This window comes from Petaurus breviceps, unplaced genomic scaffold (assembly GCF_028583685.1).
Source record: "Petaurus breviceps papuanus isolate PSGF00001 unplaced genomic scaffold, PetGlider_PUasm1.0 37, whole genome shotgun sequence".
In the NCBI taxonomy this organism is placed as follows: domain Eukaryota; kingdom Metazoa; phylum Chordata; class Mammalia; order Diprotodontia; family Petauridae; genus Petaurus; species Petaurus breviceps.
Window position 1 is genome coordinate 95521536 of NW_027186296.1, and position 15425 is coordinate 95536960.

General features: G+C 36.9%; 1 protein-coding gene across 5 annotated transcripts in view; it reads right to left on the reverse strand.

Annotated features, from left to right (window-relative positions):
* FAM204A (family with sequence similarity 204 member A) overlaps nucleotides 1-14798 on the reverse strand; it is a 107744-nt gene extending 92946 nt beyond the window's left edge. For 3 of the 5 annotated variants that reach the window (XM_069099057.1, XM_069099054.1, XM_069099058.1), the window contains exons 1-5: nucleotides 14645-14798; nucleotides 10265-10509; nucleotides 9312-9402; nucleotides 9129-9159; nucleotides 8397-8496 (exon numbers count right to left, since the gene is read on the reverse strand). In XM_069099057.1, coding sequence (XP_068955158.1) covers nucleotides 8397-8496; nucleotides 9129-9159; nucleotides 9312-9402; nucleotides 10265-10501 — 459 coding nt within the window. In that variant the 5' untranslated portion in view covers nucleotides 10502-10509; nucleotides 14645-14798. Of the gene's footprint in view, nucleotides 1-8396; nucleotides 8497-9128; nucleotides 9160-9311; nucleotides 9403-10264; nucleotides 10510-13901; nucleotides 13975-14644 lie in introns of all 5 variants that reach the window. The other 2 variants (XM_069099055.1, XM_069099056.1) reach the window with 2 other exon arrangements.
* Between the last annotated feature and the right edge of the window lie 627 nt (nucleotides 14799-15425).

A 15425-nucleotide genomic window follows, 5' to 3' on the forward strand; every position in this document is an offset into this window, starting at 1 on the left:
ATCACCTCAAAGTATAATAGTTAAAGTCTTCCACTCATGAGGCACACTTAAGTTAACTCAATCAGTTTCACAATATAGTCTCAAAGTACAATAGTCAAAGTCTTCCCTCAGGGGCCAAAGTCTTCCACTCATGGGGCACTCTTAAATTAACTCAATCAGTCACTTATTCAGTAATCAATTACTAAGTATCATTAATCACTAAGTACAATAGAAAATACAGACCCTCCACCCCTAGGTTACTAGTAAACTACAATTTCATCATTACTCAGTACCCACAGAGAGGTCTTTTCATCTTGACTTGGGGGCCAGTTCTCACATTCTACCTGGATTCACCAGACAGTCACCTGGGTTCAATGGCAGACAGCTCCCAGTGCTTTGTCCAGCTCTCTGAGTAAGTCCTGCTCCACAATGAAGCTCACAGGGTCTAGTCCACCTCAACTTCTTCATAATTTCTGCTCCTGGGAATTCAAGGCTCAACCAACCCACAAACAGACAAAGATTCAGCATCCCGGTCATGCTTCCTGTCTTCTGCTTCCTCAGTCTTCTCCTGGGCTCCTCTGTTACCTGGGCTCCTGTTCAGAAGAAGCTCCACCACCACAAGTTCTCAGGAAATTCTGGCTCAGTTCTCTTCTGTAGTCTGCTTCTGTCACCAGATGCTGGTCCCAAGAAATTCTGACTATGTCTCTCTGGGGCTTTTCCTATATATACAGCCTTAGCTACTTCCTGTTTCAGCCAACCCCTTCCTGCTATATCAGAAACAGGAGACAGGAGTTCATACCTTCTGTTTCCCCAACAGAGGCTTGATCAATTAATAAGTGCTAAGTACCTGCTACCTTTGCCAACACAAAGGGATCTTCAAATTCAAAATTACATTACCATTACAGCAATGGAGAATCTAAGAAATCTGGATAAAAAATATAGTTCCTGACTTCATGGAAATAGTAAAGAAATTCTAGTAAAAGAATAAGACTGATAATTATAATATAAAATATATAAATGTTAGTGTGAAAATATGGAAACTAAGGCAGAGAAGGTTAAGTGACTTGCCCAAGGTCAAACAGACAGTAAGAGGAATTCAGAACCAGTCTCCAAGCCAAAGTCTAGGGTGAGTCTGCTACACCAAGTGGCTTCTCTATATAAAGTGATGAGAAGGTGGGGGAAGTCACTGTCTCCCAGCATCCCGTATGACAATCACTGAAGGATTCATTAGGAGATAGCTCTTGAATTATCCTTTCAAGGGTGATTAGAAATTTAAAAGAAAGAAGTAGATGAAATTCCAGGCACAGGGAAGAGGACAAGGAAAGGCCTCTAGAGAAGCAGAATGTGTTCCGGGGGCCCAGAAAGTAATAACTCACATTTATATAACACTCTATCTAAGGTTTACAAATTACCTGACACATACTGTCGTTTGATCAAGGGATCAATCAGTGAGTATTTATTAAAGTACCTACTATGGACACCAAGTACTTTACTACACTTCAGGGATCTAATCCTCACAATAAGCCTGTGACATAAGTAATATGGGTATTATTATCCTCATTTTATAGATGAGGAACTTGAGGAACATAGAAGTGACTTCCTGTAAATCACATAGCTAATAAATTGTGATGGACTTTGAAGCCAGGTTTTTCTGACTACAAATCCAGCATTCTTTCCATACTGCAATCTAATGTGAATGGAGTACAAACTGCATGTAGGGAAGGAAAGAAAATGAAGTAAGAGCAGAAAGATAGGTGATATCAGATCTTTAAAGGGCTTTGAACCTAAGACAAAGCAGTTTGAACTTGATTGTAGGCAAGAAGAATTCTAAGCAGAAAAGTGTGATCATACCACATGTAACTCATTTTTTCCAAATTAAGAAAAGGATCACACTAGAACTAAAAAAAAAAAATCAAAAATAGGTTAGGTTTCTTTCATTGTGTGTCCAAAGATAACAAGAAATATTATTTCATGGGACATGTGGTCATCACACATTGTAATATTAATGCAAAAAGATAACCATTAAAATAAATTTCAGCTTATGTACCAAAATCAGTTTCTGATGATGAGGTGTCAGAGAAATTCTATTAAGAACTTGCTAAGACCCTCCAAATTAAACAAATCAAACTAAAATAAGAACATGCTATAATACTTGGGGACTCAAATGCAAAGTTTGGGTGGGGGAGAAATACATGGAGAAGCATGGTTCAGGAAGAAATGGGGCAGCCAAAAACTTGTATATTACACAGAAGACTCACATAATTATATCATGAATACTCCTGCAATTAATATGGAAGCAGCAAATAACACCATAAAGAATGAAATAGATTACATTTTACCAGATGGGAAAATGTTTATTGTCAATGTGGGAGTAATCCCCGAGTCAGCTGTCTGAGTACAGCCAGATCATTAACTCATCTGAGCTAACATTAGAATAACAAACAACAATAATAAAAAAAAGGTGCAAAATCAAAATGATTTGCCCCTCAATTATTTTAACAAACAAAAATAAAAAATTACAAATGAACAATAGAAATAACATTGATATCAACTATACTAATTTTATCCATGAGTTTAATTGATATAAACTAACGTATTCCAAGGAGAACAAAGAAAGTACCCTAGTCAGAAAAATATTTGACTTACTTGCCAACCCCAAGAGAAGGCTGTCAAAGGTAATAGGTTAAAAATATAAATTCATTTGTAAAATCATATTAGGAAGGATGGCGGATGAGTATGATACTCTCATTAAGCAGAGAGAAGCAGTGAAGCACAAAACCAGTTTAGACAAAGTCTGGAAAGATAACTAACTAAACAACATCATCCCAAAGGCATTTAAGGACAGAAATGGAAAGTCTAGAAACTGAAGAAAAATGGAAAAGATTTGCAAAAGCATTTTTTAGCAAACTATTTTTTTCTATCATTGAACCAATACTCTTGGATGTTAACATCACAGTCTCAGATGTGCATATACAGGAGGCAAAAGCTGTACTAAAGAGAACAATGACAAGTGCAGATGCTCAATGGGACTAATAAAATAGTGGGGCAAACCATGCTTAAAGTTATAAACTTGTAAAGGTACTGAGGAATACAAGGTATATAAAGGATGGAAAGACACTAAAGGCAAAATCTTATTAATATTTTAAAAAGTGAACAAGGGCAAGCAATAACTACCACTGTAGGTGCCCACTGTCTCCATCTATAAAAAAAAATCTTCATAAAAAGAATCTATACACAAATCTATGCACAGAGGTATCCTTGATGATGGGATTAGTAGGGAACAAGCAGACTTCTGCAACTGATATTTAACAAGGGAACATAGCATTACTGTTAACAACTAAAAGATGTTGAAAATATCGTATCTCACTGGACCTAGCAGGATGATTACAAAAAAACACTGGACCTGGTAGAAAATAGTTTTATGACAAAGTGTCTTCCTATTCAAACTTAAGAATTATTATGTGAATTTTATCAAGTCGTAGAATATTAGAATCTACTGAAAGATATCTCTAACCATCAAAAGAAAAACAGCACATGAAAAATACCTGCTGCCCAGATTTCAACATGCATTTGGATGAATAATCTATGGCTTGTTCAACAATGTTATATTGGATAGACACTGCAGATGGACAACGAATTGCACCCAGTTTAAACTTGGAAGAAAAGAGCAGGTGAGATTGCTTTCAGGAAATTGCAAAGCTCTTTTATAGACTCCAAGCTTCCTGTGAAAGCAAAGGCCTCTTTTTAATGTTCATATTTTAGCAGTGTTACTACTATATGGGAGCAAGATGTGGAACATTAATGCATGCAAAGAACTGAAGGTGAATATGATGCAGAAGCAATGGAGAGGCACATGGTGGGTGTGAGCAACCTGCATCATATAACCAACGAGTCCAAAGAAGAACAAGAGTAATGAATATCATTGAAGGATTGTATGACAGGGGAGAAGGTGGGCTGGTCATATGACAAGAGCAAGAGATGGATGACACATGAAAAAGTAAAGTGCTCCAATGGCATCCTTGAGATGTTAGGAGAAAATAAGTAGGGTCTTCAGTCTCCTGGGTGGGCCACTTGTGATGAACTTTTGGAGGTCTAGGACAAGAGTCAGAGCGGATTCACAAGCATGCATTGGTTACAATCTGCACTTAGTGCATGGAACTCCTGAAATAATGAGATCATGGGTCTAAGTACTGCTTTGAGATCTCTCCACAACAAATATATTTTCCAGACTAAAAACCAGTTGAAGTTTTTTGAACTGATGTAATAGTATGTACTTCTGTAATCAATAAACTGAGCCACACTGGTTCTAAATAGCTTATTACAGTGCTTTTAGAAAATCAGCATTTCAATTGCTGATTGTTTCTTGATTAATTCAATTGTTGATTCTGTAGTGTATCTAGAGCTTTTGTAAAAACTAAATCTCCAGATAAAAAGGAAGGATTTTAAAATCTAGGAGGAACCCTAGAGATGATCTAATACAGCATCTCCCAAACCAATTTGATCATGGAACATTGGAGCTTTAAGTATCCTGATAGAACACATTGTCAGTCCAGGAGGGTCTGCATAGGGTAGTCACAGAAATTTTGGTGCAAAATAGAAGAAATCTCTCTCTCTCACACCCACACACACACACACACACTCACACACATACATATAGTCAACAAACATTTTATATTTAATATTTTAGAGGGAAAAATTTTAATAGTCTCCTCACATAACCTCTATTCAGACTGTGTAAGCTCTACATAGTACTAGTATATTTTAGAATGTAATATTTTAGAAATAATGATCTTACCCAAAATACTCATTTTACTGATAAGGAAACTCAGACATAGAGGAGTAAAGTGCCTGGTCTGAGTTGGTGACAGAACTCCTGGGACTAGAAATCTGGGCTTAAAGACCCTAAGGGCAGTATATGGCCTATTCAATTCAACCCAAGGTTCCCTTTATTGGAGAGCTCTGCTTTATATATGTTATTTTTATAGCAATAATGGGGTTAGGGACATCTTCAGCCAGGCGTTATGGCAAAAGATGCTTTATCCATGAAAAAAAAAATCTTTTGTCATAAAGAGTATCCACATTCAGAGAATATCCTATTTAGTGCATTCAATTCTACTGAAATACAATAAAACTGTCAATTGAAAACTAGGTTTTCTTTCACTACCCAAGGTCCACAGTAGCCTGACATCTCAACACAGCCCTAAAACTTCAGCTTTTCATTTTCAGTCACTTGTATTCTAACAGCATCCATTCTCCTGTCTTGTTTTACTTCATGTGACAAAAGAATTCTGAAAACTGTTGCTTGTTCCCTTTTAATCCATTCACATCTAGGCCCACTAGAAATATAAGAGTTATCTGATTTCTTTTTGTATTTCTACAAAATCTGGAGACCTAGGTTCATCCTGTCCTGGTTAGCACCAAAAACTTAAGTAATGTATTTTACACCCCACCTCCATACATAATTCTGCCTCTAAGTAAGCAGATAAAGTCATCATCTAGTAGAGCAGGGGGGGGAACCTATTTATTTCTCATTTATATCTATCCATATGAAGTGATATATTTGCAATAGTTTCCATTTTTTAAATGTATTGATTTATAAGAGCTAAGAACACACTAATTCCCAAAAGTATTTTTACACAAAATTAAGATGGTAGGTAGTATGTTACAGTGACATAAACACTGGACTGGGAACCAGCAGACCTTGGTTCTAGCTGGATCTCTGACTATTGTTGAGCCTGACAACTTCTGGACCTAAGTTTCTTCATTGTAAAATGAAAGGCTTGACTATGTATTTTCCTCTCATACTAAAAGTACATAACTATGTCAAAGTACATAACTAACTTGAAGCTATCATGAACAATAATTCATTATGATAAAGAGTTTTTGTTACCTCTTCAAAAAGTTTCAGTCGGCAAAATTTAGTATGTCAGTTTCTATTTTGTTTTATATCAATTCTGGTTTCATGTACCAGTCTATTTTCTAATATGTTTATATTCTAGGTTTTAAGAATTTCTAATATAATTCTACTGGGTCACTTTAAAATGAGAAAACTAAGAAATGGAAAGATTAAAGGACTTACCTTCGGTCAGACTTTCTGTCTGCTAGCTTTTATTTTTTTTTGCAAAGAGGAGAGGGGGGAGGATAAGGGTTAAGTGAGTTGCCCAGGTCACACAGCTAATAAGTGTCTGAGGTTGCATTTGAACTCAGATCTTCCTGACTCCAGGGCCTGTGCTCTATCCATTGTACCACCTAGGTGCACCTTCTGTTGGCTTTTAAGAAAACTCAACCTCATTTTACAAAACACCTCACATGATTTAACATCAAACTTTTTAGGAATACATCTATTTTGCAAGGTGAAGGATTAAAAACAAGACAGTACTGTTAGGAAAGATGATCACTAATAAAAATTTCTCAGAACTTTGAGACAACCTGCATGTCACAAAGAATCTTTGTGTCAATTCCAAATAAAGGCTGCAAGTTTATGGCACAGGAATATGCAGTATTAGCAACATGTTTCAAAAATCAATGCTTTAGATATGTAATATAATTTTTTAAAGTACAACAAATAAATCACAGAAGTACTCGTTACATATTTTTAGCACATTCAGTGGTGAAAATGTTAAAAATAATTTTAGCAATTTCAATGATGTAACTGTACTAATCAACTACAATTTAGACATCTAAATTTATGATTTTACCACTAAGCATACAATAAAACCTTTAAATAATGTTGGATCAAGGATTTTCCCATGGCCCAGGCCCAAGTAAGAAACTTAATTATACAAAACATTTTTTCCTAAAAGGATAAAGATTTTATTATATTCTTAAAAAGGAGAATATAGTGCAGAGGTCATAAATTTATAGCATGTGTGCTAAAGATGGTGTGCAGGTTTTCAGTGTTTCACTGGCCAGCTGCTGTTACTATGTTCCATATCTCTTTTTGAAATTCAATGAAGTTAACACCATCCCTCCCTTACCTCCATGCTACTCTTTCTATAACATCAGGAAAATTTGGTCTAATAGCTAGGTCATCTTACTTTTGAAAGGCTGTTCTACCTCTAGTCTCAAGAATAGAAGGGTATTAAAAGAAGTGAAGAATCTCAAGTTTCTATTTCATCTCTACCAGAGATTTTATCTCAGACAAATAATCTGGCCTCTTTGCACTTCAAGTCACTAGCTATAAAATGTCTTTGTGGTGAAGCGATTCTAGATACCACAGAGGGGAGGCAGTAAGGTACAATGCAGTGACTCTAGAATCCAAGAAGCTGTGTTCAAATCCTGCCCCTAATGCCCACACCTTTGTGACCTTGAACAAATCCTTTACCCTCCCTAGGCTTCAGTTTCCTTCTCCATAAAATAAGATGACTGGACTTGAGTTTCTGAGGTCCCTTCCAGCTCATCATAATCCTAAGAACTAGTTTTTCTGCTTCCTGTCTCCCTATCCACACAATGACCTCAGTAATCTTTCTAAAGTAGTTCTATTATTATTTCAATCTCCTACTTAAAAACCTTCAGCAGGTCTTTATCACCTATAAAATAAAATATAAACTCCTGGCCCTAAAAAAGCCCAGTACACTGACCTCTGACCTATCTGTCTAGAGGTATCCTTTTCTACTACTCTCCTTTGCAGTTTAATTTCCAGTCAAATAGGACTATTCTACTTCCACTCACCCTGTCTCCATGCCCTTTTCATATTATACCCATATACTTGGATTTGGCTCTTTCTTTCCTTTCCATTCAACTATTGCCAACTGCTAAAGTAATCTTCTGCCTTCAAAGCCCAATTACAATGCCAGCTCCCTCATGAAGTAAGTATCCCTGGACTCCTCCAGGAGATACCTATGTCTTTGGCCTCAAATGTTTATAGACTTTTCTCCTGTACTTATCCATACTCTCCTTTATATCTTATTTATGGACTTGCCCTTTTCATCATTGGAACGTAATTTTCTTCAAAGTGGGCCCTGTACTGTATCTTTGGGTTCCCAGCATCAAGCACAGTACCTCTGCACTTAGTATTTATTGAAAATTTGAACTGAGTTCAAAGAATAAAACAAACATCATCTGTATAACTCAGTTCCACAACATTAGCAACCTAAATACTACAACCTACCACTCTGCAATAAGTTTACAATTATTTGCCAGACACTACTTAACCTAGAGAACAAGCTATCTAGACATAAAGAGGAAGAATGAAAATTCCATCTCACAAAGGGATTGCTTTCAAGTGACAGGTCTTAAGTATAAGAACTACTTAAACATACGATGTTTGGCTCTCTTAACACAACCTTCAATAATGCTCCTAGATTCTACTAGTACTGGCTTGATTTATCTGTGGTGCACCTTGGGTTGAGGTTGGGGGATAAATGACTCTTCATCTAATATGGTTGAAGCTAACAAAGAAAAATAAAATAACTTACTTTCAGAAGAGTTCTATTACTTATGAGGGGCTCAAACTTATCATATATTCCAAAATACTGAGTAAGTTCCTTCCATTGGGCTTCATTTGAAGATAGTTGACTGCATAAAGACAAATCTTTGGTTATATTTTATTCAAAATTATTTAACCATTATTATTTTCACCATGTTTAATTGGAACCTAAAATAATGAACTGCCCTAATCATATTTGGAGTGCTACATTCCATTCCAGGCCATACAAGGATCAGCTGAAATAACTGGGTAAGTTTAGCTTAGAGGAGAGAAAAACTTCAGGCTGAATGATAACCATTTACAAAAGCTGGATGAGTTGTCATATGGTAGGAGGATTAAATCTGTTCTATTGGGTTTGAGGCCAGTATTAGAACTAACTAGAGAGGTAGAGATGAGGCTTGATATGAAACTTTTTTTAACAAGCAGAGATGGCAGAGAAAGGAATGAGCTATCTGTTACGATAACACTTCATCTCTGAAGGGCTTCAGGGAAAGACCAAATGCCCACCAGGAAGGGATATTGTAGAACAGTTTGTTAGGTAGGGTTTAGACTACAAGACCCTTAAGATCCCTTCCAACTCAGATTCTAAGAGCCTAAAATCAATAGCTTGTGTTATATCACAGCTTATATAGGGATGGCATTAGCCCATAGATGAACTGTTTGACAGATAGGCAAAATGCCTATTGTTCATCATAAGTTATTTGTGCTAGCTTTTACATACCTGTCAGACTCTTCTTTATTCTTCAATTTACCTGGAAAAAAATTCACAAAATGTTGGTATGTATACTTTCAATTACATTTTTGAAAAGTTTTAGTAGTTTAAAATGACTAATGTAAGGAACAACCATTTTGGCATTAGCCTTATTAACAGTTTAGATTATTAAACAGAAATTACATAAAATACCTTTTCTGGAACGTTTTCTTTTATTCCCCTTGCTTGCAGAAACAGTTAAGGTTTTCAGTTCAGAATGCTTTTTATGTAACTCCTGAAATTTCTGTGCAGGAATGAAAAATAATTCAAATAAGCAGATATGTTAAGACAAACTTTATAGTCTCCAAATAAATAAGACTGTCATTAAGAGAGAAACGTTGTCATTTAAAGAGGTATTTCAATTTAATAAAAAAGTTAATTCTGGCTTTGCATAAAGTAGACATCTAATAAATCGTTAGTTGAGTTGCTGAGGAAGGTCACTGAAAGTTTGATCTCTATAGAGTATTACAACATCAATTAGGTACATGTGAGTGCACACATACATACATACACAGACACTTGATTTCCATAATATGGATAGTCATCTGTTAATCTGGTAGGCAGGATGAATAAATTATTACAAAGGTATCAAAGGAAAAAAATTTCAGTTCACTTGTTAGGAAAGCTAACTAAATCTCATTGAGCATATCAGTTTTTAGCAAGTATTCTCTATTCATTTGAGAGGTAGCCATCATGGCATAATGATTAGAGAGCTAGATATCAAATCAGGAAGGCCTAGCTTCAAAATGAGCCTCTGACATTTATAAGGTTAAAACTACAAGCAAAGTAAAGTCTCTGAGACTGAGTTTTATGATCTGTAAAATGGGTATAAATAATGCCTGCAGTGTCTGCCTCACAGGGTTGCTGCCAAGATTAAATTAAAATATTAGTCAATTACTATTTAGTATCTCTTCAGAAACAAAAAATGGAAGCCACCTCTAAAGCCAACTAACATCAAATCAAGATTTTTTACTCCAGGGCAAAGCTAACTTCATAAGGCACCCTTATGGACGTAGTAATTTTCTATTCAAATATAACATGATTCTAAGAATGGGATGGACACATTTTCCCCCCCAGCACAACAAGAGATCTTCAGAAAAACTTACATTCCACATATTTTGGGGAATGCCAGATGGACACTCTTCTTCAGCATTTTTCACATTTGTCTCTGCCTCATTTTTAGGCCCACCAGTATGTAAAACAGAGAACCCAACTTCTTCAGTCACACCATCTCCCTTATCTTCCTTTGAACTAAAATTTGAGATTTTCAATGTGGTCTCATCCTCAGAACTCAACTCAATATCACTTTCATTCAATCCAGGAGGTAACAGTCCACTCCACATCTTCTTTTCTAAATGGTAAGGAGGAAAGATTTTAAGACTAACAGAAAATAAAAGTGCCAAATAAGTTTATTTAGGGTTTCAACAATAACAATGATGATACGGCAGCACATTTCATTTAGTGATTAAAAAAGAAATATAAAATAACAAAATAAAACCTATCCTAACCCTTAAAATAATTCTGACTTATTGTTTTCCTTTGTTACAAGAGGAATATACATTAGGAAGTGACAATGCTACAAAAGCAAAAAAGGTATATATGAAACTTTTAAATGAAATAAAAAAGGACTTAGGTTTTTAAAGATGAATCAAAATAGCATTCTGAATCTCAAGAAAACAACTATTCACTGTTAACACTACCTTAAAAGCTATAATTTTAAGCTGAAAATTAAGATATAGTTAATATTGACAATACTGAACCTGAGTAGAAAGGTCAGGAAGGGAAACAGTTTTAGTTTTAAACTAACAAAAATACTATAAGTTTGTCACTTTTAGAAAAACCTGGCACATTCTCTAATTATTTTTTAAAGAAAGAAAAATATGCTGGGGAAGTAAGAGGGAGGAGCCATGATACATCAAATAGAGTACTGGACTAGAAGTAAGGAAGACCCTGATTCAAATTCCACCTTTGACATTTATAAGCTATGTGGCCATGAATTAACATCTCTGAGTTTTAGGTACCTTTCAAGACTTTAAGATATATCTAGGTTATGAAGTACACCAGTAGAGTTCCCATACCAACAAAATCATAGGTCCTGACTTATTGAAAAAAAAATGTCACAGTTGATCATGACTTACAAAGAAGTTACCATCAGAGCCAGGTCCCTAACTAGTTTTCATTTATATTGCTGATCATGACAGATCATAGACTTTAGAGCTGGAAAGAGCTTAAAGATCATCCAATCCATCCCTCCTTTTATAGATGAGGAAAGTGAGGCCCAGAAACTTGAGTAGCTTACTGAGGTCATACAGTTAGGAATATAAGAGAGGCTGGAATCCAGGTTCACTGACTCCAAATCTATTATCTGTTCTAAGACTGAACTGAAATTACTAACTTGCTTAATTTATCTGCTTTAAAAAGAAATAAAAATGTGAGACACAAACTGCTCCTCTGACTTCCTTCTGTATAAATCATTGTTTTTCATTACTTTCAATACAAACCTACCAAGCAAGTGTCCTGAAATTCCACATTTAATCTATTCATCAGTTATTTCATTAATATATACTGGAGCTTAATGCAAAATGCATCTTTAGTATAATGGTGACTAGTTACAACCAGAGTTAATATTTATTTCATCCTGTTTTTAATATCTAGAATATTATATGTTCTGCAATACCAATAATTACCATAAAGAAAGCAATTAGTCAGAGGAAACATGGTATACAAAAAACATTGGACGAAGAGTAAAGAGATCAAATTTTTCAGTCTGAAATCATGAAACCAACTTGTCTCAAGTTAATATCTGCACAAGTGAATCTCACTGGGTTATTTTCTCAACTATAAAATGAAGGATTGATTTGGCTATACTCTTAAAGACCTAACATCATTCTAAGACTTTAAATATCACATCATACCTAATAAGCAGATTTTTTTTTTGTTATTATAACTGTTCTTTAGGACACACAATGTAATGAGTATTCTATGTTAGTGGGCAAGGTTTCTCTACCAAGCATACTCCCATGATTGATTTGGGGGGGGGGGGGTGTTAAAATCCTACTCTTCAAGTAAAGTATTTCAAAAGTAACCCCTCGCCCCCCAATTAGGAAGCATAAATTTCCTAAGTATGACTTAGGAGAAAAAGGTAACAATGATAGAAAAAAAATTCAGTAGCTATTGTCTCCTTGCAGCCCCTGCACTATTCAGTATTATCTTTAAAGCAATCCTTAAGAGTTTTTGACACAACTATAGCAAGCTATGACACAGTAACAGCAAAATAAGGTTGCTATCTAAACAATGCTTTTTTTTTATGCTTTTTTTTTTTTTTGCTGTTGAAAATGTTTGGAGGGAAACTTATAGTTTTTATATTAAGAGAAGTAAATAAACAAGTAATAATCTAATCTGGATACAGACATATTTTTCACAAATCCACTCTTATAGGAGCATCATATTTTTAGATGTAGAACCATCTCAAAAAATCCATGACTATGTTTCAGAAAATATATTTAATGTAATAATGCATCGAAACATCACTTCAATTCTATTTTTGTAAGTTAAATGAATTATAAAGGTCGTGAGATGACATGTAGTCATTTTAAATCTGAAACAATACAAACTACATTTTTCACTGCAAACCACCTGAATGTACATTCTACATGGAAATCTAAGAAACTGCTTTAGGCAGTTTTTATAAAAAGACAAGAAATAAGTAAAAAAATGTATACATTTTAAGGGTTAAATCAGCAATCAATTCTGAATTTCATAATTGTTAAAATCTGGCTAAACTGCTCACATTATAAAGATAAGGCAATGACATAATACATACTGTGTAAGATTAGTCCATAAAGTCCAATATTTTGACAGCGGAATGTTTAGTAGAACGTGACAGTTGCCTTCCAAGATACCAACTTCAAAAGAGTAACAATATTGTCTCACTAGCTACCACTTTAAAGGAGATCCCTTACTTAGGATCACAGGATTCTAAGCTGGAAAGGGCCCAAAGTCTTCTACTCCAACTACTTCATTTAACAAATACGGAAACTGAGACCCAGAAAAACTGAGTGTAGCATTGACTAAGGTCACAAAGGTGGTTAAGTGACAAGGTTAGGATTCAAATCTTGGTTCTCTCTAACTTCAAATTTAACACTTGATTCACTCCACTATTCCAAACTTCAATATCTCAAAGTTTGGGAAATAAATCACTTTTCATCACTTGGGAAGTTGTGTTTACTACCAGTTTTCCTAAACTGAGTTATTAAAAATGGAAATCCAAATCTTCTGATACTATTTCCAATTTACTTCAACAATAATCATAAGAAACAAACATTGCTATCCTTCATATTTGAATATTCTAATACAACAAATATGATGCTTATAATTCAGAATGACTTAATTAGAATTAAATACAAATACATAGAATAATATGAGTATTAGGTTATCTTATATCAAAATGCATCAAATGTATGTATTCTTTTCCCAAAAATACAAAGAAATTACAACAGTAACAGTTTCTGCCGAAATTAAAGACCTATAAGATAAAACCTTCAAAAGGCATAGGGAAAAGGATGTTCTAAGCTGCTTGTTTTTGATTTTGCTTTTTTAAATTTGAGAACTTGAGGGAAAACAACAACACAACATTTTCTCACAGCTTCCAATTAAACGGCCTTGCCTGTAGGGAAACATTCAGAGTCAAGACAAACAATCTCAAGGCTTGGGGTAAAGGGATGCTGCTCAGAGCATACTTACAGGGTATAAATTTACAAAGTGACTGCTCCTGCTGGCAGTGCAACTCGGAATTCAGGAGGCTCTTCTGAGACTGCTGTAAAGCCATAATCAAACCTCAGAGCTGGAAGAGACCTTAGACATCGCCTCAGTCCAACCTCTCCAATTTCAAAGGAGGACACTAAGGCCCAGAGGGGAAGGGACGTGCACAAGGACAAACAGTCAGGCTGTGGCAGGGCTAGGGCCCCAATCTGGGGCTCCTCATTACTCCTTGCCCAGCATTCTTCCTATTTCACCTTTTCTTCAACTATAATTACACCTTGGGGCAGAAGAAAAACACTCGGGGGTTTCGGGGTGGGGGGAGCCTGAACGAGGTACCCCAGATTTTAGATTCGGGGCTTCTAAGATCTCGTACCTGCTACTGATTTTTATCTATCTCTATTTTCTAAAACACGGTACTTCTAGAAACATGGAAGTCATTCGAGTCACTAAGAAGCCCCAGGGCCTTCACCCACTCGTGGGCAGCCTGCAGCGGAAGGAAGCCCCCCACGGGCACAGACGGCGTCCCTCACACCAAACCCGAATCCTTCGATGCTGCCACGGTCACAGTCGCGGCCGCCGCCGCTGCCCCCGAAGGGCCAGTAGGACCGGCTAGACGGTTCCACGGGCACCCCAACCCGGGAAGAAACTGCACCCCACTGGGAACCCCAGAAGTCTCCAAGCCTCCCTGAGAACCACAACTATTCCCAGGACGAGGAACTACTCACCCGACAGGCTCGCGCGATCCGGTGGCCATTTTGAGACGTCGTCAACATTCCGTCTTCCTATTGGTTCTGGCCTACTGGCCAATGGGCTGGAGCCGGTCCGGTCCTCCTCCAATAGGGAGCTCAGACTCGCAGAGGGGTCACCATAGCAACCAATCTCACCCAAGTTCCGTGCTAGGAGAGGAGGATTGAGGGGAGCTAGCTCCCTTTCATTTTACTCCCTGGCCTTCGCCGTGTACGCTTGCATCTGTTTGACTTGTTCGAGGCCCCTTCCCCTCCGGTCACCTCCCCTGAAATGTGAAGGTGTGAGACGTTGGGGCTGAGGTCCGTCTTTAAGAGGACGCGAAGGCAGGCCCTGCTGTGGCTGACATCTGTGCGGATGTTCCCCACAGTAGGTAGGCCCCCTGTTGTGACCGCCTTGTTACTGAGGAGGAAGCGGAAGCCCAGCGAGGTGAACTGATTTGCCCAAAGTCACTAGTCCAGGGTCATGGCAAAGCTAAAGAACCCAGGTGTTCTGACCCCCACCAAGACCGGCCCTCCATCTCTGTACCAGGCTCACTGGGGGTGGGGGTGGGGTGGCGAAGGGGAAGAAAAGAAGACCTTTCTGGGGTCTTGGAGTTAAATTCGGTTTCTGTGCTCTTAGTATAGTGCAAGATCAATCAGCCTCCGCAGGAAAGATGACCCTGTAACTCACCAGAGTCCGTCAGCAACCAGCCGCCAGCATTTATCCAGCGGCTGCTTCGTGCTGCTGCTGTGCTAAATACTGAGGAATAGAAACTTACAA